Raw genomic sequence first — 24,790 nt, 5'->3', positions numbered from 1 at the left:
CATGAACTGCATGTTTAAAGTGATGCCACAGAATCTCAATCGGAATTAAGTCTGGACATTGACTAGGCCTCTCCAAAACATTAATTTTTTTCTGAGCCATTCAGAGGTGGACTTGCTGGTGTGTTTTGGATCACTGTCATTTTTCTAGCAGCATTCACCAGTGGATTTACTGGTTGCTTTTATGCAAAATGACTTACTACGAATGAAGAGAATGAAGCAACTCAAAGCTATGCTGAACTCAGACCCAGCTGTCAGATATCAGAAAATTTAAGATGTAAGAATGTGAGAATAAAAGACTTCATAGGACTTCACAGTGGTATGGTGGTACATCCTGAAATGTTTTATTCCCCTTATAGTTTTAGACTGTAACGGTACAAAAGTAAATGTTCTTGGAATGATTCTCACTCAACAGTCCCACAAAAAAGGTAGTGATAATCTCCTTATAACTAAAAGTGTGTGTGTGTGTGTGTGTGTGTGTGTGCTGGTTGTCTGTGATGTAGGATTGTGATCTGGTTGTCTGTAGCTGCTGAAGGGAGGAGCAGGGACTGTGTGTGGGGAGGGAAGGAAAGGACCAATCAGACCCTACTGTATGTCTGCATGCAGATATAACTGCTCTCATACTGCTCTCTGCATCAGTCTCTCATGCATGCACACTCTCTTACACTCTCATTCATTACTCTGTGTCTTCTTGCCCTGGTTCAATACAGACAACCAAGCCCACATTTAAAACACATGTTCGTATGTCTGTCACACAGCAGATGGACACTGATTATAAACTAATCCGTGGGTACAAACTCCAGTCCCCAAAAGGCCAGCATCCAGTTTGGTGATTTTCCTGCTTTAACTCACATTTTAAACCCAGAAATGCAGCTGATGCATTAAAGGAGGTGTGCTTGGATGCTGGCTCTGCTGGCCCACAGTGGATCACTAGAGTAAACACAGTTGTTCAGTTTCTCATCAGTTAATGAACAAGTTTCTCCCTAAATTCATCTTGCCTAATAATTGTTTTTATTTAATTAACTGATCATAACTGAGAGTGATACTGCTGAGCCTGATATAAACTGATATCTACTGGTTTCACTAGCTAATTCATGTTTTACAATTAGTGGTATATCTTACGGGTATATTTCCGTCTAGTTGTGTTTATACACTGTATTTCCAAAGGTTTTTTGGACACTGTATTTCCAAAAGTTTTGGGACACCGTCACTGTATTTCAAATCATTGAATTCAGGTATTCTAATCAATTCCATGGCCACAGGTGTATAAAATCAAGCACCTAGGCATGCAGACTGCTTCTCCAAACATTTGTGAAAGAATGTGTCGCTCTCAGGAGCTCAGTGAGTTCAAGCGTGGTACCGTAATAGGTTGCCACCTGTGCAATGAGTCCATTTGTGACATTTCCTCACTACTAAATATTCCACAGTCAACTGTTAGTGGTATTATAACAATTGGGAACAACAGCAACTCAGCTACGAAGTGGTAGGCCACGTAAAATAACAAAGTGGGGTCAGCGCATGCTGAGGCATACAGTGCACAAACGTTACCAGCTTTCTGCAGACTCAGTAGCTACAAACATCATGTGGCCTTCAGATTAGCTCAAGAACAGTGCGTAGAGAGCTTTATGGAATGGGTTTGGTGGAGGGGGGATTATGGTGTGGGGTTGTTTTTCAGTGGTTGGGCTTGGCCCCTTAGTTCCAGTGAAAGGAATTCTTAATGCTTCAGCATACCAAGACATTCTAGACAATTTCATGCTCCCAGCTTTGTGGGAACTGTTTAGGGATGGACCCTTCCTGTTCCAACATGACCGCACACCAGTGCACAAAGCAAGGTCCATAAAGACATGGATGAGTGAGTTTGGTGTGGAGGAACTTGACTGGCCTGCACAGAGTCCTGACCTCAACCCGATAGAACACCTTTGGGATGAATTTGGGCAGAGACTGTGAGCCAGGCCTTCTCGTGTAACATCAGTGCCTGACATTCACAAATGCGCTTTTAGTAGATCTCTCCTATATTAAACTAACCAAAAAACATATAAACTCAGGTTTATTCCTATGGATGGTCCTCACAAGGATAGTAAAGTGTGTGTGTGTATGTGTGTGTGTGCGCGTGTGTGTGTGAGAGATCGAGAGAGAGAGAGAGAGAGTGTTTGTGTGTGTGTGTTAGAGAGAGAGAGAGAGAGAGGGAGTGTGTGTGTGTAAGAGACAGAGAGAGAGACAGTGTGAGAGAGAGAGAGAGAGAGAGAGAGAGAGAGAGTGTGTGTGTGTGTGTGTGTGAGAGAGAGAGAGACAGTGTGTGAGAGAGAGAGAGAGAGAGTGTGTGAGTGAGAGAGAGAGAGAGAGACAGTGTGAGAGAGAGAGAGAGAGAGAGTGTGTGTGAGTGAGAGAGAGAGAGAGAGACAGTGTGAGAGAGAGAGAGAGAGAGAGAGAGAGAATCACTAAACAAGTTCAGTAAACGGACACTAGGTGGCAGCAGAGCCTACAGTCCTGAGTGACGGTGTTTAAAATCTCACTGGGTTAAGAGTAAGCATTCAGGCAAAAAATTGACTGAAGCGAGAATTAAAAAAAAAGAACAAGCTAACTTAGTTAATTATAGTAATAAGCATCACCTCAACATGCTTTCATGACTTCAGCTACAGGAACATACAGTGTGGTACCTTTTTTCTAAGAATTATATTTTGTCTTATTATGTTTAAATAAAACATTAAATAAAACATGAATACATTGGCTAACACAGGCTTCAGGATCTCTCCGCAAAGAGGAGTGTTTAGTATCTTACTGGGGACCAGATTTCCACAGGGACTGGACAATCGGACAGTTTTGATCTGCTTCTTACACAGATTTTATTTAAAACTAACCAAAAATATATAAACCCAGGGTCCTCACAAGGATAGTAAAGTGTGTGTGTGTGTGTGTGTGTGTGAGAGAGAGAGAGAGAGAGAGAGTGAGAAAGAGAGAGAGAGTGCGTGTGTGTGTGTGTGTGTGTGTGTGAGAGAGAGAGAGAGAGTGTGTGTGAGAGAGAGAGAGAGTGAGAAAGAGAGTGTGTGTGTGTGTGAGAGAGAGAGAGAGAGAGAGAGTGTGTGTGTGTGTGTGAGAGAGAGAATGTGTGTGTGTGTGTGTGAGAGAGAGAGAGAGTGTGAGAGAGAGAGAGAATGTGTGTGTGTGTGTGTGTGTGAGAGAGAGAGAGAAACACTAAACAAGTTCAGTAAACGGACACTAGGTGGCAGCAGAGCCTACAGTCCTGAGTGACGGTGTTTAAAAAAATTTTACTGAAGTGAGAATTTTAAAAAAGTACAAGCTAACTTAGTTAATTATAGTAACAAATTAGTGAAACTCACCTCAACATGCTTTTAAATGAAGTTGCTGACTTCAAGTTTTTTTTTATTCCTGAAACATTTCACTGAGGCTCGGCCGGGACTCTCATCCTCAAGAAACACACAGAAAAATGTAAGAATCACTTAAAAGAGCTATTTTTCTGGAGGATGGTTCTAGCTGTTAAATCATCACAGGACTTTAATTGAGTTGTCTTACATGGAAAAGCATGTCTTTGTTTTATTAAATCATTAAACCTGTAGTTATTAGAGAGATTAGTGTGGTTATGAGAGCGGGATAATGTCTCATAGAACCAACTACTGTTTGTTATCTCATGAATGAATTAATCTTGCTGTGACACACAGGAAGTCATGAAAGCAGCCATCTCTTCTTTCTTCCCTCTTTAAAGACTTTCTAAACATTTCACACATAACAAACTGACCTTAATAACTGTAATGGCATTACTGCTGGAATATTAGATATCTTAACGTTGTACACTACAAACCTAGAGATTATAGGATCATAATCAGTGTGGAGTACAGGATGGTAAGTATGCAGAGCGATGGTCAGACCTGATGACTCTCATGAGTCTGAAGCACAAACCATCATGGATCCACCAGCATGATTTACAGCATGAAATGTAATACCTGAATCACTAAAAATATAAACTCGTGTGGTTGTATGGAAAAGAGTTACAGGTGACTCATGAAGGCCATTTCTGCTGTGGTTAGTGTGTTATGATGTGAAAGGACGACGCCTGCTCCGTCTCGTAAGGGTAACTGATAGGGTGGGGTTCACTTACCTTAATCTTTATGCAGTATCTTTTTTGACACCCTCAAGGACATGAACTTCCTCTATTTGCAGGGTGTGGTTGGATCTGTGGCTTGGGGTTGAGAAAAGTGAAGTGTGTATTTTGGTCATGTGTAAACAAGGCCATGAGAAGAGCTGATGTAGCAGCGGCATTCATACAGATACACACAGATATACGAGGTCCACCTCACAGCATCTCTGTCCTCACACAGCTGAAGACTCGCCAGCAGCAGGTACCAAAACCATCTCTCACACACTCGCTCGCGTTTCTCATACACACACTTACAAAATATCACAATGGTGCAGTGGAGTAGTGATGCATGTAGTTGTTTTTCACAAAACTGTACTTAATTTAAATGTTATCTTAGATAGCGAACACCTCTGAGGTATTGGGTGACTGCACTGCATCAACTTATAGTTACCAAGATGATAGTTAATAATAACCGTTAACTTTAAGTAAGTGAAGAAGAGTTTATTTATTTATGAATATTAAAGAGGTCAACATTAATTACCAGAAAGCAGCCAACAACATGGGAGATATTACACTTTATTAAAACTTTATTTTTAAGGAAAGCAGAAGGCTGGATGCAAATGTGTTGAAACCTGTGTCAGAAGATCGAATCCTGGTGGGTCGTCATCAAAAGTGACCTAATAACGAAACAAATAATGCACATAATCTATATGCTGTGTAGAATTGTGGATCAAAATAAGAAAATGATCAAAATAATAAAACTTTGTGCAAGAAATTCCAAACCACACACTAGACTAGAAGTGTCAGAAGTTAGAAAACTAAAAACACGAGGTCTCAGATAGGGGTCAGACTGCTTCTGAAGCTTCTTACTAACTAGTTAGTCGTCTTTGTGCCACAGAATCTATTCTTGAGCATTTCTTCGTTGAGGTCAGATCAGCAAATCATTTTTTAACAGTGGAGTCACGAACAGCAAATTAGCTCCCCATCTTCTTTTCTTGTCTTTTCTTTTCTTTTTTAAAGATAATAGACTCTCATCCGCAAGTTAATTTCGGTTGCAGTTTTGCTGCACTGAATATTTCTACCTAAATCTTTTTCCTTCTTTATGAGATGGATTGCTTATGTAACTCTATTGTGCAATGCACCATGATTATACATTTCACACCCCACCGCCTCTGTTGTGGAGAAATAGTGGTTGAAACACTGTTCTTTCTCTAAATTACTCAAACATGGGTGGACCTAGTTTCCCCCCTCCCTCTCTCCCTCCCTCCCTCTCTCTCTCTCTCTCTCTCTCTCTCTCTTTCCTATGTCTTTCTCTCTTTCATCACTTGTGTGTTTTCTCAGTATCTCACATTCTCACTCGGTTGTGACAGAACATCTGCGATGTGTGATAAGCTCTAGTGTTATTACAGCGTAACACTAATGACCTACAACACAGCCTTGTATTAAAACCCACAACAAAGTAAACACTCTGAAGTCTGATTAAACAGATTACTGATCCAAACGACACTGAAATCTTCAGAGCAATAAACCTGATCATGAGTTGCTCTGATTTCTGTTAATCTTGATGTCAGTACACCAGCTGATTTGAGATGATGATGATGATGATGTAAGCTTCGTACACTTGTTCCTGACATCACTGGACTCTTGACTTTCCTACTGTTGCTATGGGTTTGTGCAGCTTTTCCCTGATTAGAATGCACCTCTGTCTGTTTGGACGGCAGCTGAGACAGAAGACGCCGTGTTCTCCTCTCATACTGCTGCTGTTTTTCATAAGCTGTGCAGTGAATTTACAGTTTTTGGTGTTTATGTAATATGTCGCTCTCTATCATTCCATTTCCCCTCCCTCTCCCTCTCCTTCTCTCTCTCTCTCTCTCTCTCTCTGTATCTCTCTTTCCTCACGAACTCAGTAAGGAAGCAAGTAGCCCACATCATATCGTCATGGAAACAGCATGTGAGTGTTAGCGAGAGGGAATGAGGAGCGAGAGGGAGGGAGAGGGACAGAGAACAAGTAGGAACTGCATTAGAAAACAAGCACAGTCTCCAGAGCCATCTGAAAGGTAGGTAACGGGGCTGTTATGATGGGACTTAATCTAGCTCATGAGCAGATAAACCTGGCGAGACGTGTCTCCAGGACGAGACAGCGCAGTGGCAACTGTACAGAAGATGATGTTGCAGTTTTGTGTATTTTGTCCAGGTGACCTATGACTGTGACAATACAACTTGTGTATGCCCTTAGCTGCTCCTTATCTGCTTGTTTTTCGCTTATGTGTAGTACTGTCAGTGTGTTTGGGCAACACACAATTACTGTTTCATAATGTCCTTCATCAGGCATGCGTGTTTACTCAAATACGACATTCCTGAGAGACGTGTCGCAGCCACAAGCAGAGCTTCTCCATTCTATTAATACAGGTTCATATTGTGATGATGTAACCAGGCAACCTCGTATATATTTTATTGAACGCACACGTAAATGCACGTGAGAGCCGAAATTTGTGTTTGAATGATTTAACACGTTTGTGCGCAGATCTTTATGATAAAAAAATAAAAAAAAAACATTAAAGTTTTTGTTATAAAAACAGAGAAAGTTACGGCTGTAAGAGGCACATGTTATTTTATAATCTAATGGTCCACAAATCTCAGTGTCTGGTTATGTTTAAGGATTTTGCACAAATATGGATCATAGCTTTGTAGAGAAAGGATGGTGATGGTGGGTATCTATAGCACAAACAATCCTCATACCATTGCACAATGCAGTCGCTATGAGTGTGTCTGCTGCGCGTCTGCTGCATGTTTATTATCGAGTGTTAGAAGTCTGAAGGCAAAGTTTCTGTGTTGTCATTTAAAATGAGTCCTTTAGTGCAGCTTGTATGACAGGTTTCTGTTCTGTTGTACTGTTTATCTCACACACACTTATTATAGTATGAAGGTGTGTGTACAGGCTCAGGGAGAGAGGATGAACAAACAGGGGAATAATTCAAGAAATAATGTTCATGTACAACTCTATACAACTAAAAATCTATCAGAAATCAGGAAAAATCTTAAAGTTCGTTGTGATCCAGATGGTGACAATATTTACACATCTGTTCTTTTCCTGCGCTAACACTTTTTATTAGCCCAAAATTTGTGCTATAAAAAATCTATAAGCTTCAGTTGCGAGTCATTTTGGATCAGTTCATGTTCTGTGTATGGATGAACAGGTAACTGTTGCCATGGTGAACACCCACTTGTATGCCATAGAAAGATACACACAGGCTAATATTTTCTCTTTTTCTTTCCCTTTCAAAGCCTCAAAACTATTGGCACGCTATCTAATCTCTTGGACCTTTACACACCGATTACATAACTAGTAAAGAAAATTATCCCTACCGATTCTCGCTGCTACTGAAGCTTGTGTTATTCTCATGATACCCCGGATGTCCAGAACCCGAGGAACTGATGGAATCGATTTGGCTCTGAAAAAAAGCCTTCGACACAATTGTCCCACCTGAATGACGGAGTTTGTTCTGGAGGAAGAATGGAGAACACGGCCTTGTTTTGTCCATCTCAGACTTGGAAAGGCCCAAATGTTTCGACGTTTTCATCTGAATGGGATGATACGCTGAACTCCTACCTTTTGGCACCTGATGTGATAAAACCTCCTCCACAGTTCCAAGATCCAGAGGAACCATGCCAGGCCACACCCACCAACGTCACTGTCATCAGAAGGAGGGATAAAGACACGGTCAGGACAGGCGGCATGCAGAAAGAGCGCAGGAGCAGACCTGTCAGTGCCATGGAACACCACAGACGTTCACTATCACTTTCCACAGCCATCACCTCCAACCCAGGAGCAACACGGCGCCGGTGCGAAAGCTACGCCCTGTCGTATCCAAGCAGCAGTTCTGACGACAGTGGCAGTGATAGCACATCTGTGAGGAGAGGAGATCGTCTTCCTGATGCAGTGCCTCAGCACAAGGCTCGGAGCATCGTTTTGAGAAAGGCCAAAAGGAAACCGGCTCCACCCGCACGGACGGTTTCGTTGCCCAGACTGACCGATGCGACGCCTCTAGAGCGTAGAACTCAGAGTCTCTACATTCCCAATGATGCCACGCTCCTTCCAGATCTTATTCCATTATCTAAAGAGGAAGCCGGTGACTCTGGGAAGACCACACTCTCTCCCAAAGCCCCAGGAGATGTTCCAATGAATCAGGCCATCTCTGGTCACAGACCACTAAAAGAGCTACGGTCTAGTGAACCATGCAAGTCTAGCACATGTTCCTCTGTAGGAAATCCTCTAAACGAACCTGCAAAAGTCCCATGCAATTCTGACTGCAACAACTCACCATCATCCTCTCGCTCTTCTCCCTCTCAACCTTCTATCTCCTCCCCAACCAAACCACCTGGCTCAGCCTCACCCTCCAGCGGCTACTCGAGCCAGTGCGAGACTCCGACTCAGTCAACCGCGATTACAACCGGAGCCTGCAGAATGCGTCCCAAACCTTCCAGTGGTGTTCCTGGCCAACAGGTCCGAAACTGCAGATCAAGATTATCCCTGCAGCTACCTGAGACACAAGCAGTTAACCCCAGTCCGGAGGCTTCTGTCATCCTGCCAAAAGTCAACCGCCGTTACTCGGATGCCTCGCACCCGAAGCAGAGATTGAGTAACAGCATGCTGATCATGCCTATGGTGACTCAGGAAGACCTGAACAATGTGCGCTTGCGTTCGGTCAGCAGCTCGGACCTAGACACCTCAGCTGTCATCGAAGAGGAGAATGAACGGGATGCCGGCTCTATTGCTTCGCAGAACAGCCCAAAAAACAAACCTCCTGTAGCACCCAAGCCTCCGCTGTCTAAATGGCCACCTTGTGCAGCAGCAGTGACTAATTCTAGCACTGCTTCTGCTGCAGATCTGAATTCTGGACAAAGCTGCATTTATTCGACGGTTAACAAAGTGAAGCCCAAGGCTGCTCTTCCCTCCTCATCAAAGGTCAGTAGTGACCATCAGCAGCAATCTCAAGTGCATGTGAAGGAGACTAGTCACTTACACTCCCAGTGTAGAGGCGATTATACACGTGCGTTGTCCTTCAAACCTGTTGCCGAAGCCAAACCGAGTGAACCACAGAAGAAGAGAAGAGCTCCGGCTCCTCCACTTTCAAAGAGACCCAATGCAGCCTTCTCGGTCTGTGATAAGATGCCTGCGCTGGAGCAGCAGGTCCAATCAGCTCTCAGTTCTTCAAAGCCAGAGATTTCTCAACAAGAATATCATGTCACGGTGTATGGACTCATTCCGTCTTACTCACAAGTTGATGAAAAAGTACCTGGTATGTCATTTGCAATAATCTGTACATTTTCAAAGTAAATACTTAAAAAAAAATTGCTGACAAAAGGTTTATTTTTATTTCTCTACATCAGAATATGAATTATATGATAAAGAAGAAGGACAAGTGCCGGAAATCGGCGCTCTTCATTTGGTGAGTGAAGAGGATGAGGTTTTTCTTCACAAGCCATCCTCTCACACCACAGAGGACCTTTTCACCATCATTCACAGGTAATGTAGAAGTTTGACCAGCAGTATTTATCTTCACCTTTGATAACCTGCTTGTCTAATTTTCTCTTTTATAATCATTTGGCAGGTCGAAGAGGAAACTCCTGGGTCGTAAAGACTCTTTGGATAAGCAAGGTGACTTTGGCACTCACACTCTCGGTGGTGTTTCCAAGTCTTCTTACCAGAACGACAACTTCATGGCTCTTCTGAGAAGGACGAGAAGCGCCAAGGCCAGCTGTGGGAGTCGAATCTCAGCTGCAGAACTTCTGAGGAGCTCAAAACCGGCAGCCTCCGGCTCCGCAGATCTGACCAGCTACAAAAAACACAATATGATGCAATCTCATGGTCCTTGAACTGTCGTTGTCATGATGCTGTTTTGGCTGAATATCACATCAGTTTTGCTTGCTTAAGCTTGTGAACAATCCGCTTGGAAAAAAAAATCACTGCTGATTGAAATTTTAAGAAGTTTGACAGTTTCGATATTGTTTAATCTGTAAAACTAAAAAACCTTCTTTGGTAACTAACGATTAAGATGTGTACAATGAGTAAAAGATTTATATTCTGCAAATTGCATATGTTAACATAAGAGCTGGCTTTATATTGTCTACATGTTAGTTCTACTTTATGTTATATTATAAAAATGTATTTGTCTCTACTGCCTCGAGTGGAATGTTGTGGAACAGCACAGTAATGCTGTATATTATTGACTGTTTTCAGAACATAACATACTGTAGATCTATTCAAAGTATTAAATTTCAGTTAATATGGGACAAGTGTTGTGTCTTTTACACAAGATGCCTCAAACATTATCGTTATAACCATCCTCTTCTCTTGCAGTACTCTCTCTCTCTCTCTCTCTCTCTCTCTCTCTCTCTATATATATATATATATATATATATATATGTATACTCTAATGACGTAAATATCCTCTAACATATAAATCATCTCAATGACCTGGTCAGTAGGGAAGGTGTGATATCTAAGGCAGAGCTTGCAAAAGTAATGAGAAGGAATTAATATAATCTTCAGGTCACTTGGACTAATCTGTAGTGCTGTCATACTCCTGACACGGCTGGACTGAAGGGATTACAGACACAACAACCTGCAAAATGCGAACACTTTATAGCGTTATTTATTTCAAAGTTAAGATGTTTTCACCTTTCATGGATTAAAATACACTTTTGATTTGTTTTTTACTTTGGAAGATCTTAAACATTCGACATGCGCTACGTGAAAAATGTGAAGTTTAGCTGTATTACAGAAGGAGTGTGCAGCTTGGGTAAGTAAAATTATTCCTGAAAAAATATGAACCGAGCAGAAAGAAGGAGGATGTGTGAAGTGCATATTTTTTTTTACATGATCCTGCGATTGAGATATAATCCATACTAATATTTGCGTATTTATAACTCTTTATTTTTATTGTGAAAATGATTTGTTAAAAAAAATAAATACTACGAATGAAATCATTTAATAAACTGAACTTTTTACATTCAGATTAGATTCAGAAAATATATTTAAAAAAATGCATGAATAAAAAGCAGGAAAAAATCTAATCCTTTTACACATGCTTATTTAATGTTGCTTGTCAAATCATGAAGGTTTTATAACTTTCTAATTTTAATTATTATTAAAATTATTTATAAAGAGTTAGAGCTGAACCATCACTGCAGTCTTTTTTAGCCAAAGTTTTTAGCCTTTTTTTCTCTTTCAGCCAGAATCTGGAGGTGTGTCTCTGTAAGTCAAACACATTGATAGATTTTATACACATCTGTAGTTTTAATGCCTTTTTGTGCAGGTGACGTTACCTTTGGTTTGATCCAGGTGTTTTATCGTTCTACCTGAAAGGATGAAGACACAGCTGAACTTACACACTCTTCTACAGCATCAGAGGGTTAATGGAAGCACAGAACACACTGCAGTATAGTACATCAGGTGTCTGCTCTCAGGTGATGGGATTCTGTGATGTTGCAGCTCTACCAAAACTTCTATCACCCCCTGAATGTGTGGCTAGTCTACGGCATGCTAGCTGTCACAGTAAAAGAACAAAAATTCCTCTATATTCCACATGGATCCTGGCTTCTCTGGTTCTTCCTGGTAAACCTCAGCAGCCCATATATGGTTCAGGCGAGCATGTTCAGGGTTGGAGTGTTAGGCCCATGGTCTTGTGACTCCATGTTTGCTAAGGCCATGCCTGGAGTTGCAGCTAAACTGGCTGTGCAGAGGATCAACAGAGATCAGGCCCTGTCTCTGGGCATCACGTTTGATTATGTCATCTTGGAAGAAGATTGTCAGACTTCGAAAGCCCTGAAGGACTTTATGGGTTACTATACACGAGCATCAGCGTTCTTAGGGCCCATAAACCCTGGATACTGTGAGGCAGCTTCTCTGCTTGCCAGGAACTGGAACAAGGCCCTCTTCTCCTGGTCCTGTGTGAACTATGAGCTGGAGAGTTCATCACGTCACCCCACATTTTCCCGCACCATTCCCTCTCCCATTTGGGTGTTGAAGACTGTGGCACACCATTTCCACTGGGCAAACATAGCCATCGTAGCCTCAGCTGACTACATGTGGGTGGACACGTCCTACAAGGTAGCTGATGCCTTAAGGAGCTATGGCTTTCCTGTCAGGACTCTGCTGTCCACCAGTAACGACCCCGCCAGTATCCGCAGCTCCCTCTCCACCATCAGGAACATGAAGGAGCTTCGCAGTAAGTGATGATGAATCTGATAATGATGTCTGAACCTTCTGCAATGGTGATAGCAGTGCAGCAACAATCTGTACAGACTTAAAAGTTGGAAAAAATACTTAAAGTGTGTTTTATAATGTGTTTTATAATCTTACTCAATTAAAAATGTAAGTAAATAATCTGCTACATTTAAGTTTAAAATAAATTAAAAGTTTTTGATTGATGGATGAAGTTAATGTCATGTTTCATGTATTCAAGGACTGTTGGTTTTCCCTGATGTTTTTTATATAAATATCCTGCAAATAACCGATATTTATTGTGAGCAAGCATCAAAAATGCTAGTGGAATCAGTGCTAAGCTAACCCTCATTAGCAAAAGAAAACATGCTAACTTAGTTAATTGTAGCTAGTTAACGCTATCAGATCAGTGAAACTCACCTCAACATGCTTTAGATGAAGTTCCTGCAGTAAAGGAGATGCTGATAAGAGTCTGTGTTTACTCCAGCACACTGAACCATTTTCCTGAGGTAAGGGTCATGATGCTCATCCTAAACTCCCACGCTGCAGTGCGGTGGATTATCCTCCTTCAGACACACGGAGAGAGCTACAGCGCTAACTCCACTGTGGAGCATGAGGAAGCATTTTACAGTCTACATTTATGACCTGGATTGGACACTAAACTGAATGAATCTTCAGCTGGGTGAGAGAAGAAGAGACCTTTGAGATTTATAATACGTATTTTTTTCTTTCCTCTACTCAGTGGTGATCCTCTGCATGCATTCTGTCCTGATTGGTGGGAAAACTCAGAAGCTCCTGCTGGAGACAGCTGTGGACATGCGCTTGACCGATGGCTCTGTGGTCTTTGTGCCCTATGATACTCTGCTCTACAGCCTGCCATACAAACAGGTGACTCATCCCTCACTGCACAGCAACAGCAAGCTCAGACTGGCCTACGACGCTGTGCTGACCATCACCTTGGACTCAGAGGAGAATTCTTTCTACAAGGCCTACCAGGATGCTATTACGTCCAACGAGGTGCCTGCAAACATTAAACCCCATGAGGTAAAAGGCTTGGGATTTTACCCCTATATTTGCTGCATCTGCTTCACAGTTTTAAATTAATTATACTGCAGAATTAGGTGTCTGATGGTCAGGAACCTCTCACTTCTGAACGTCATAAGGCTGATAACAGCGTCACCCTGACTAATGGTTTCTTCTTCTCACATCACAGCAATTTGCCAAAGATTACAATTTTACAATTATTAATGAACAACACATTCTGCTTTTTTAAAAAAAATCCATTTTCACTTATGTTTAATGTTGCAGAGCAGCAGTGTAAACTCCTCTGTCCTGACTGTTACACAGCACTGACACTGGAGACTCCTTCCAATTCAATGAGAAATAAATGACTCCTAACAGAAAACCTTACCCCAATCAGTTATTATTAGATTTGTCATCCACTCTGCATGTCCCTGCATATGAGCTGTTGCTATGGAAACGATTAGAATGAGCGCACTCTACTGAGGTTTCACAAAATACAGAAGTTTATAAATACAGTAAAGTGCTTTACATGCTCTTCACCTGCAGGTGTCTCCTCTCTTCGGCACCATTTACACCTCCATCATCTTCATGGCCAATGCTCTACAGAATGTTCGTGAGTCTGCATCCTGGCTTTCGGGGGCTAATCTAGCTCGTCAAACTGGGAATATGGTGTTCCAAGGTTTCAGTCAGAGGATCCGCACCAACGGTTCTGGAGTGAGTCTTCTGAACTACGTGATGCTGGATACAGATGGTCATTCCTGGGAACTGCGTCCCACTCACACTGTGGACCTACAGGATAACGTCGTTCGCTACGTCGGTACACCCATCCATTTCCCTGGCGGCGTTCAGCCCAAAGCTGACTCCAGATGTTGGTTCACACCTGGAGGACCTCTGTGTTCCAGAGGTAGACTTGAGCTTGAAAAAGTACATGGTTCGGTTCACTATCTGTTTCAGAAACATTAATTTAACAAACAGATCCTTCTTCCTGCAGGAGTGGACCCGCTCACGTTGCTCGAGGTGTTCATGTCAGCGCTTCTCCTGATATTTTTCATAACTAGTCTGGTATATTGCACACGGTAGGAAAACTCTAAGCTCCATAGATCATTTTTTTATTCCTCATTTTCTGCACAGTGTCTCGTACACATTTATTTTACCCCTGCTTCCTGCTGATTTAAAATGCAGACGTCGCCTCAATCAAATTAGAATGGTTCGAGGTCCCAATAAGATCCTCCTCACTCTGGACGACGTGACCTTCATCAATCCCTCTCTCAGTAATAAGGTCAGTCCCTCTCTGACCATGTGACGTTCCATCATTGAGTCAAATTGATAATTGTCCTTGTGATTATTTTAACGGCAGAACAATATCCTGCAATTTATGAGGTTTATTTGCTGTTACATTGAGTACAAGTGAAATGCAGGGATTATATTAGTTTTTATTTGTCCTCCTCATTCAACGTATCATTAAAAAAAAACAGGAAAAAACTAAAACAATAAAATATGTAATATTAGTTTAACTAAAGCACAGAGAGGATTATAAAGTGCTTTTTCTAGGCTGATACGACATACGTCCTTCATTTGGCCTCAAGTTTGAATTTATGAGTGACATTTTTTAACATTCAACCTTCATCTCAATTAATCTGATTTAGAAAGTGAGTGTAGAAGACGGGAAAGGAGAGATGGAGAGACGTTTGTCAGACACAGACAGCAGAATGAACACGTCACACATCTCCATCTCCAACCCTCCTGAGCCCAGCTATGAAAACTCCAACGTGGCCATATTTGAGGTACAAGAAATTGTCTCTTATCTGAGGCATTAATCTGATTTCTTTTCATTTAGGCTGAAGGATGCATTTTCACGGTTTTATTGTGGTTCTGTTCAGGGGGATTGGGCGTGGCTGAAGCGGCTGCCATCCGGACACTTCAGGTCAATAAATCCAAAGACGAGTGACGTGTTTGAACTGGTACATTTCTCTGACTGATGTCTTTATAATAAGATTATTATCGCGTTTAAATATTCTGACAAAACTGTTTCCCGAACAGATGAAAGATATCCGTCATGAGAACCTCAATCCGTTCTTAGGGTTCTTTCATGACTGTGGCATCTTTGCTATCGTCACTGAGTTCTGCTCTCGTGGAAGTTTAGAGGACTTGCTTCACAATGAAGATGTTAAACTGGATTGGATGTTCAAGTCTTCACTGCTCCTGGACCTTATCAAGGTAATCAGAGGAGATGACACTGTGCAACTGCCCAACAGACAGTGAAAAGTTTAGTCATTCTGAAGTGGCCGTGACTCATGACCCTGGATTTTGGATGAGATTAATGATGACAAACATCATGGAGCCAAGACACAGTCACACGTCACTTATTCTACAGACTCCAAATGCTTATTTAGAGAAGCCCTGTGAAACCCGTTAACAACATAAAGTCCAGAGTAGAGTCTGGTAACTTCATCCAGCTTCGTCTCAGAAACCACAAAAATAACCTGAAATTAAACCAAAAACTTCAGCATTAGAACATGGAGACTCATTTTTCTTCTTTTTCTCAGTTTTAATATGAAGAAATGAGGTCACTGTAGTGCACATGCATTTCTGATGTAGGGATATTTTCCTCTCCATAATTGCAATTCCATTACAATAGAAATGTTCTGTACATCACTCACACACACTGTGCCTTCTTAATAGAAATGAAATGGATTTCATTCAAACGTGATCATTAAAGCCACTGAGTATTTAAATCTGAGTAAAAACCCACAACCTGAAAATGTTCTGCAAGCTCCTCCTGCATGGAGCAGCCAGATTCCTGCAGATAGAAGTGTGACTTTTTCCAATATGAGACTTTAACTGGTGCTTAATTTGTCTTTGTCAGGGCATGAAGTATCTTCATCACAGGGGGGTGTGTCACGGCCGACTCAAATCCCGTAACTGTGTTGTGGACGGACGATTTGTACTGAAAGTAACCGACTATGGTTATAATGAAGTTCTCCACACCCAGAAGTTCCCCTACACAGAACCTAAAGCTGAGGGTAAGCGTCAAAGACCATCCTTACACACAGAAAACATCCAGCCAAACACACTGACTGGAATTAACAACAGAACGAGGTTTTATAGTATAAAGTTTCCTGAGGGATTCATAGAAATCTTTGGAAAATAATCTGTTACCTTCCAAAAAAAGGTGTATGTGATGTTCTACTTATAATGGTTCATAATGAAGTTATAAAAACATTATTCACAGGAGGACAAAAACGTACAGAAATGTGTGTGTGTGTGTGTGTGCCCTTTCTTCAGTAAGTATCATGAGATATACACTAGCTAACAATTAGTGGTGCGTTTAAAAATGCAAAAGTTTTAAAGATTTGATTTTACAGTCTGCATCCGTTTCATAGAGTGTGTAATACGTGTCCGGTCATAAACATGTCTCAGTGTCTCTTCACACAGATCTGCTGTGGACTGCTCCTGAACACTTGCGGACTCCGCACCCTGGACATTCTGGTAGTTATGAGGGTGATGTCTACAGCTTCTCCATCATCGTACAGGAGGTGGTGCTGAGAGGACCTCCGTTCTTCATGCTCCACATGCCTGCTGAGGGTCAGCCAGAAACTCAGCATGAAGAAAAGCTTACACATTAATATGACTAATAATAATAATAATACTAATAATAATAATAATAATAATAATAATAATAACAAAACCCTAACCATACACAGTGCAAACACCTCAATTACATTTATATTTATTTACTTTTAGATTCTTTTTACTGAGCAGCTTCCAAAGCATGCATACATCGAGCACATAAAGAATATGCTAGGATTCATATCCTGAACAGCTGAAGACTGCTGCATGATTGTAGGAGAGAAGAGAAACAATCCTTTTTTTTTATTATAGATATAGAAGATGGATCTCTGGATTCATTTTAGTTTTAGAAGAATAATATTTCATTATCGAGCTCCACCCTAAAACAACCTAGAGAGCATGGAGATGACTTTGGACTGCAGTTAATACGATCAGTCTCACTTTTTGTCCATATAGCAGACAGATCTAAATGAGTAATGATTTATAATCCCACTCTGTGGTGTTTATAATGATTTATAATCCCACTCTCTGTGTTTATAATGATTTATAATCCCACTCTCTGTGTTTATAATGATCTATAATCCCACTCCCTGGTGTTTATAATGATTTATAATCCCACTCTCTAATATATATAATGATTTATAATCCCACTCTCTGTGTTTATAATGATTTATAATCCCACTCTCTGTGTTCATAATGATTTATAATCCCACTCTCCGTGTTTATAATGATTTATAATCCCACTCTCTGATGTCACCCAGATGAGGATGAGGTTCCCTTTTCACTCTGATTCCTTGCTCATTAATGATAAATTTAAAATGTAAATCCTGACTTTATTGATGTCTGTGAAGATGTTTTGTGACAATGTCCACTGTTAAACAAGCTATAGAAATAAAACTGAATTGAAATGAGGTTCATTAGCAGGTCAATTGTTTACTGCGGAAAGGTGTAATCCTAACTGCTGAACTCTTGTCTACAGAAATCATCCAGAAGATTAAGAAGCCCCCTCCACTGTGCAGGCCGGTGGTTTCTCCTGACTACGCTCCTATGGAATGCATTCAGCTCATTAAACAGTGCTGGAACGAACAGCCGGAGAGACGACCTGCCTTTGACGAGATCTTTGAACAGGTAATGCTCTCCTTATCTCAAAACAAACAGCAATCAGGGGAATCAATACATTCATTCCTAATTCACTCACAGCATCAGGTGTGGAAAAAGTATTGAGAAATTACACCTGACGTGAGAATAAGGAATAAATTTCAAGCAAAATATATACTGTAGGTAAGTTAAAGTAAAAATAAATGTATTCAACTGGTTAAATGAGGTTAGTGTCATGAACTATATTCAACTAAAATGATCTAAAACTCGTAGATTATTATCATTTTAAAGTAACTGTGTTTAAAAAGACAAGATAAACACAACAGAGAGACAGAAAAATGCGTAATAAGCTTCAGTCAGAGACAGAGACATGACCAGAGCTATGGAGTTTAATAATGAAGTAAATAATAAGTAACTGATATTTACCTTCAGCTAAAATTTCACTGTCAGTGTCAGTGTTGGGGTTTGTCCTGTGAAGAAGAGTTTTGTCTTTGGCAACAGTTTAGGAACATTAACAAGGGGAAGAAGACAAACATCATAGACTCCATGTTGCGGATGTTGGAGCAGTATTCTTCTAACCTTGAGGAGCTCATACGTGAGAGGACAGAGGAGCTGGAGATTGAAAAGCAGAAAACGGAGAAACTGCTGACTCAGATGCTTCCACCGTAAGTGTCACACACTCTCACTTCACACACTGTTCCTCAGAACAGGACACACATGCTGTTTCCCAACACGCCCAGGTCTGTAGCTGAGGCTCTCAAAGTCGGCGGCACTGTGGAGCCCGAATACTTCGATAACGTGACGTTGTACTTCAGCGACATTGTGGGCTTCACCACCATCTCTGCCAACAGCGAGCCCATTGAAGTGGTGGACCTTCTCAATGATCTCTACACCTTATTTGATGCGATTATTGGAAACCATGATGTCTACAAGGTAAAAAGGTCTTATTATAAAAATGTAATAATATTACGATAATGGATTAACTTCATTCAACTCTGATAATTATATCTGATATTCTACATATTTGATTCTTCTGGAAGGAACTGTGAGCATGTCTGCAGGTCAGAATAAGGAGCTTCATAGGGAGGGTTGTTTGTTGATTAGAGGAATGATCCTGCACGGGAGATTACATACTTCTTCTTCTGTAATTAGATTAACTGTATGAGATGTATATATATAGAAACGCACGCTGTTCCTGACCTTTAAAAGAAGTGAACTGTAAATTAGCTGGGAGCACTCTCACACAAGCATAAAAATCTACTGTATACTCTCACCGCTCTCAAGCTATAATCAATCTGCTTAAAACGTGCTCTCTTATTGAAAATCACCTTTGATATTCAGGTGGAAACAATCGGAGATGCGTATATGGTGGCGTCTGGAGTTCCTGTTCCCAACGGTGACAGACATGCTGCTGAGATCACCAACATGGCGCTGGACATCCTGAGCGCTATCGGCACCTTCAAGATGAGACACATGCCTGACGTTCCAGTACGCATTCGAATCGGACTTCACACGGGTCAGTGGCCTGTAGTGTTATATCCAATTTTCTAGAACGTGCTTCATAAAATGGTCCAGAGACACAACAGAGAGATGCTTTCAAACGTGGGAAAAGGCTCCAGTTACAGATGAGGAAATTTTTTTGTACAATTTTGTAAAAGTAAACTGTCCTGGTCATAACCCGACACATGCTGCTGTGTGTTTCAGGGCCGTGTGTGGCTGGAGTCGTAGGTCTTACTATGCCTCGATATTGTCTGTTTGGGAACACAGTGAACACTGCCTCCAAAATGGAGTCCACTGGCATGCGTGAGTGACTCGAATATCTAAAAACACAACAACATGCCAGTCAGGAAGTGAAAGAGAAGAGATTTTTACCACAAGGTTTCCTAAGAGCAAAGAACAATGCAATGTGTGCAAACGGAAATTACAGTTTGTTGTTATTGAGCTGTGCAGATAAATCAAATTTAAGGCCTGCTCTTTGGATTATTGCAGTGGTGAACAGAGAGAGTAGTAGAGCAAAGGAACAAAAGAAATTAAAACTGAGTTCTTCAGGTCTAGTATTCACAAATTTTCTTAGGGAAAAGCTTTCTGGGATCGTCCTGCTAATGCTCACAGAACCAAGCAACAGTAAAGCCTGTGATGTAATATTAAAACAGATCAGATTAGATATCATTAATGCTGGAAAAATATTAGTCTAGACAAATTGCAAAATGATCTGAAATGAAAATGAAAACTCTATTAGAATTTGAATCGAATGCTACACACCGAAAACAGGCGAAAATATTTATTATTAGGGAAATCTATTATTATTAAAATCTATTAATCTGTTATTATTTAGGAAAATAGGGAGAGTAAGATGTAATATAGTGCAGATTTAGTGCAGTGATTAGGCATGTTACTGTTGTCTACAGCATACCGCATCCATGTCAGTCACACAACTGTGAAGATCCTTCTTGAGCTTAAGGAAGGATACCAGGTCCAGATACGTGGAAGAACTGAATTAAAGGTAAATCTGCTTCTATAAATGGTCCAATTAATTCACACACACACACACACTTAGTGTAGGCCAGTTATTTTCTGATTACTTGGTTTTATCAGTGCTTAATTCACTGTGTTAAAGTTTATTAGTACATATGTTTATGTTCAAATTTTTTTTCAATGATCTTCTGTATTTAGTTTAAATTAATATACAGGCCCAATGTACTAAAACAGAAACGCAGTAACGCTGTGCCAAAATCAACGATTTTCCAGGGAACAGAATACGAAAACCAAAAACAGACAAATTTTTATTGACCATAAATAAAAACATGAACAAAAATATAGTCACTACAGCCTTAACATTTTCCCAAGAGTTCTAAATTTGTGCCCAGAATCTGTCAATTCCTGCCCGGCTACGGGAAGTTATGATGTTCGATAACTGAATATGAGGTAATGAGAGGGTAGTCTGCGCAGAAAGTATTTATTCCTACAAATTGTTTCTAATCGCTGATCAAATTATGCTTCACCCTCGGCAGGGCAAAGGGATGGAGGAAACCTACTGGCTTGTGGGTAAAGAGGGATTCACTAAACCGCTACCTGTACCCCCTGAGCTCAAGTCAGGGTAGGTTTATTAATCACTTCTTTTAGGGGTAACTGTCTTTGTTCCTGGAGGTAAACATCCTATGATGCTCAGGACAACAAAACATTTCCAGAGGAAACAGTCAGCTGTAGGTTAAAACGCATAAACATGGAGTAAGATGTACATTGTCTTATTTTGGCGAGACAGTAGGCCTCCAGGATTGAAGCTGGTTGCCCCTTTCCCCGTCCCTGTATTGTGTTTGGCTTGTTTATCGTGCCTTTTTAATATATCTTTCAGACAAATGGCCCACGGCTTGCAGATGGAGGAAATCGCCCGATTCAAACGGAAGAAAGCTGAGGCCCAGTTAGCAAAGAAGAAATGAGGTAGTGTTATGCATCCTGCGCTGGACCTCCAATCATCGCAGCCCTGTTCCTGACCTAAACTCATTTCAGTGTTTATTTTTAAATTCATTTCATGTCTCTGCTCTGTGATTTTGCCATTAACTATCTCTCAAATGTAGGGTGATACTTACAGAACAAAATGCAGGTATTCATAAAGAATCTGAGCGTAGCATTGTTCAACATCATTCAGTTCAGCAATACATTCTGTCCAGGGTTTTTTTTTTTATAACCGTCCCTAACCAAAAACTGACGAATCAGTGGTGAGGTTTGCGACTGTTTATTTGTCTAGTGTCTGTATAGAATATTTAAATCATGTGCATCATCATGGCAGTTGTGGCGAAGGTCAGCAGTGTTTTAAGTTCAGGAGAAAGTCTCTCAGTAGTGACCAACACTGTTCCTCTAATCTGATCCTATTAAAGCAGCTCAGATCCAGCAGGAGTGCAGCTCAGATCCTTCATGAATATAGCTATATACACAATCTCTTCACTGATTCCACTTTCTCTATGTCTGCTTCCACATGTGCCTTCTGCAGAAAAAAAAAAATCTATAAAGCTTTGACTATGCTTCTTTCATTTCTGGTATGGAATTTCCTTCATACACTTCCTGGGCTTGTGTGATATACATTTTCCCTGCATGCTATTGGCAAAAAACTCTTGACCATTTCCATCATACAGGCGTAAGGAGAGTAGAGGAGGAGTGAAATGTTACCACTGTGCAGTCAGGAGCTGCTTAAAGGCAGAGACAATCACATAAACTCAGCTGTGTGATTCACAGAAATGTTAAACACTGACCCACATTTTCACCGTTGAACGTAAATGAAAGCTGACCACAGCAGGAGAGAAAAAAAATGGTATGATTTGTTAATTATCTTTATTTATTAACTGTTAAAGGGTTAGTTTTGAATTTTATATTCTTATTTTTAGATAAATATAGTATATATTGAGGTAAACATTTTATCCTTTGTCCCACTTTTGTCAGAAAGTATTGTTTAAGACCATTTATGTTCAAATTTTTCGAGCATCAGCCCTAATAAATATATTTACCTGATGTTATCGTGTGTAATGTTCAGTAAGTGGAACACAGTTCAGTTTACTTTACGTGAATGAACTCGCGAATGCAGTCGAGAGCAGGTGAGCTGGAGGGAAGGGGGCAGGGCTTCCAGATGCTGTCAGGTAACATCAGAGAGATTAAAACACCTGCACAAATCATATGTGGATTGGATCATTTCCTGTTTTATTGTGGAGTAAGACACTGATCTCTTGGGGGATTTATGAGAGAGATCATGTTGGAGCTATGGAGCTTCTACACAAAATATGTTGACGTCAACAAGGCAGCACATTTAATATAATCAGAATAAACATCACTGGTCATCATAGTTGTGTAATATTACGTAAGACTAATTAAACTGTTATATCACACAAGCCTACATGAGCCTTCTGATATCTCACATAAACTCTTCAGACTGTTAATAGGAATAAGATTTGGCAGTGTTTAGTGAAAGACTGAATAAAACCAACCAAGGCAAAGTTAAAGCTTCATGTTTGCCTCCTTTTCTTCAATGATTGTGTTAAATCCCTAATCCTGACAGGTCTCCTGAGGAACGGGTAGGAGCGAGGGGTTTCGCAGATGATCTGAACTGATGTCGCTTATTGCTGTGTTGCAGGTCAGAGATGGTGCGTGACTTCAAGCAGCTGCTGCAGAAAGCAGTAAAGAAGATTTTGGTTGTGAGGCACGTGGCCCAGCTGCCCAATGTGGACTTCACTGAGGAAAATGTTATGATCCATCATCATTAACAGCTCTACTGTGATGGACACTGAGTGAACTGGAGCACAAAAACCATGTCTGTCTCTGAGTAACGTTGACGTTTCCAGAAAAGTAGTTTTTCCCCCCAGATCAATAATGTCGCAGGAACTATTAGAGAGAAATCTTTTTCCAGCATCTTTTCTTCATTTCACAAAACCAGGCAAAGATGAGGAGAACACGTGGGTTATACCATCTGGCTGAAGAATCAACTCTCCAATGTGGCAGAATCTCAATATGAAATCTATACAGTTTTCCAAATCAGTTTTCGAATTCTTTTAACTGGAGGTTATGGTACCTTACATCTGTGGACAAAAATGATTCATTCTGTACTCGAGGAGAATGTGGTACGTATGAGAGTCGAGAGTTGCAGTGCTTTGGGCACCTGGAGATTATCGGATACTTCAGTAAGAGGCTCTTCAAATGAATTTGGCTGTAATGTTTATAAATAGCAAATGGGACTATTAGGCTAAGCCAGAGAGGATCAGACTCTGTTCTCGCCCATTACTCTGGAGTCCAGCGGGCACGAGGATCAACCTGAAACTTACATGACATTTGTGCTCGAAAATATGGTTTCGAATTCGGAACTAACGAAAAGAAGGAAAGATATTAATTAGAGTCCATTATAATTTATAATTCAGATGTGTAGTCTTGTTCCCTTTTTGAACAACAACAAAGCTGAATGAATGTAATACTTATATCTGCAATTTTTATTCTAATGAGTTGCCCAGGATTAGTCCTGTACACGACCTTTTAGGTGCTACCAAGTGTAATCCGCTGAATGTCGTCTTGTGATTTAGAACTGTAATATTGATTTTAATTATAATTACGATGGAGTGAAATAAATTGGCAGGACAGTGATACTCTCACAGCTCCAGGGTTAGAGTCTGAGCTACGGTTACTGAGTTTCACACGTTCTCCCCGTGTCTAAGTGGGTTTCCTCCCGGTTCTCTGGTTTCTTCTCACCTCCCACAAACATATGACAGGAGGTAGAAGATAAAATTGCCCCTACGTGTGTGTGTGTGTGTGTCCACTCTGACCCTGAGACCATGATAAAGCAGTTGCTGAAAGTGAGTGAAAATAAATATAAAAAAATAATAGATGTGGAAGTCATTAAAAGGCATGTGTGAATAATATCTCTAGTTTTTATTCTTCTCTACTCTCTTCTCTGGTGTCATTTTTTCTGGGTTTTTTTTTTTTTAAATTGTGCTTCAAACAGAAAAAAACGTTTGTCAAACATACATAAATAAATAAATAAATAAATAAATAACCTTTAGAGAGACAGAGACACACGTCTCCGATTATAATCATGTTAAAAGCCGAACCCTGTAATAACACTAGACTAATACAGCTAGTGTAATGTAAGTAAATCGTTTAATTTTCCTTTGTTCAGCAGAGCTCAGTGTGATCGCCCTCCCATCTTATGCCTTTTTTGTCTCCTTTTCTGTGGGTACCTCGTCCTTATTCTCATTACACATCTTTTTTTTTCTTCTTTAAGCAACGCCTCTGTCTGCACACAGGACCAG

General features: G+C 40.7%; 2 protein-coding genes across 3 annotated transcripts; both read left to right on the top strand.

Moving 5' to 3' along the window:
* Window positions 1-4,198: 4,198 nt before the first annotated feature.
* Window positions 4,199-10,387, top strand: si:ch73-362m14.2 (NHS-like protein 2). 2 transcript variants are annotated; one of them, XM_058416469.1, is made up of 5 exons: window positions 4,205-4,352; window positions 5,998-6,147; window positions 7,376-9,390; window positions 9,482-9,617; window positions 9,703-10,387. In XM_058416469.1, the coding sequence occupies exons 3-5, from the start codon at window positions 7,605-7,607 to the stop codon at window positions 9,965-9,967; spliced, it is 2,187 nt and encodes a 728-aa protein (XP_058272452.1). In that variant the 5' UTR covers window positions 4,205-4,352; window positions 5,998-6,147; window positions 7,376-7,604; the 3' UTR covers window positions 9,968-10,387. The 2 variants fall into 2 exon arrangements, with proteins under 2 accessions (XP_058272453.1, XP_058272452.1); XM_058416470.1 differs by lacking the exon at window positions 5,998-6,147 and having other exon boundaries at window positions 4,199-4,352.
* Window positions 10,388-11,633: 1,246 nt separating this feature from the next.
* Window positions 11,634-24,382, top strand: LOC131368786 (retinal guanylyl cyclase 2-like). The gene is made up of 19 exons (XM_058414908.1): window positions 11,634-12,321; window positions 13,060-13,361; window positions 13,887-14,244; window positions 14,332-14,416; window positions 14,523-14,619; window positions 14,987-15,124; window positions 15,221-15,301; window positions 15,381-15,557; window positions 16,207-16,363; window positions 16,776-16,925; window positions 17,890-18,038; window positions 18,510-18,673; window positions 18,749-18,941; window positions 19,350-19,524; window positions 19,713-19,811; window positions 20,417-20,511; window positions 21,020-21,105; window positions 21,361-21,446; window positions 23,128-24,382. Exons 1-18 carry the CDS (start codon window positions 11,634-11,636, stop codon window positions 21,443-21,445), a joined length of 3,279 nt encoding a protein of 1,092 aa, XP_058270891.1. The 3' UTR covers window position 21,446; window positions 23,128-24,382.
* Window positions 24,383-24,790: the final 408 nt, after the last annotated feature.

This window comes from Hemibagrus wyckioides, linkage group LG18 (genome assembly GCF_019097595.1).
Source record: "Hemibagrus wyckioides isolate EC202008001 linkage group LG18, SWU_Hwy_1.0, whole genome shotgun sequence".
NCBI classification, from domain to species: domain Eukaryota; kingdom Metazoa; phylum Chordata; class Actinopteri; order Siluriformes; family Bagridae; genus Hemibagrus; species Hemibagrus wyckioides.
The sequence above is the reverse complement of the archived record's forward strand: the minus strand, read 5'-3'. Positions and strand labels throughout refer to the sequence as shown.

Coding starts and splice junctions, on each gene's coding strand:
- si:ch73-362m14.2 (XM_058416470.1), top strand. CDS start 7,605: ATGGAGAACACGGCCTTGTTTTGTCCATCTCAGACTTGGAAAGGCCCA. Junction 9,391..9,481: donor AGTTGATGAAAAAGTACCTG/GTATGTCATTTG, acceptor TCTCTACATCAG/AATATGAATTATATGATAAA. Junction 9,618..9,702: donor CTTTTCACCATCATTCACAG/GTAATGTAGAAG, acceptor ATCATTTGGCAG/GTCGAAGAGGAAACTCCTGG.
- LOC131368786 (XM_058414908.1), top strand. CDS start 11,634: ATGCTAGCTGTCACAGTAAAAGAACAAAAATTCCTCTATATTCCACAT. Junction 18,039..18,509: donor TTGACGAGATCTTTGAACAG/GTAATGCTCTCC, acceptor CTTTGGCAACAG/TTTAGGAACATTAACAAGGG. Junction 19,525..19,712: donor TCGAATCGGACTTCACACGG/GTCAGTGGCCTG, acceptor TGTGTGTTTCAG/GGCCGTGTGTGGCTGGAGTC.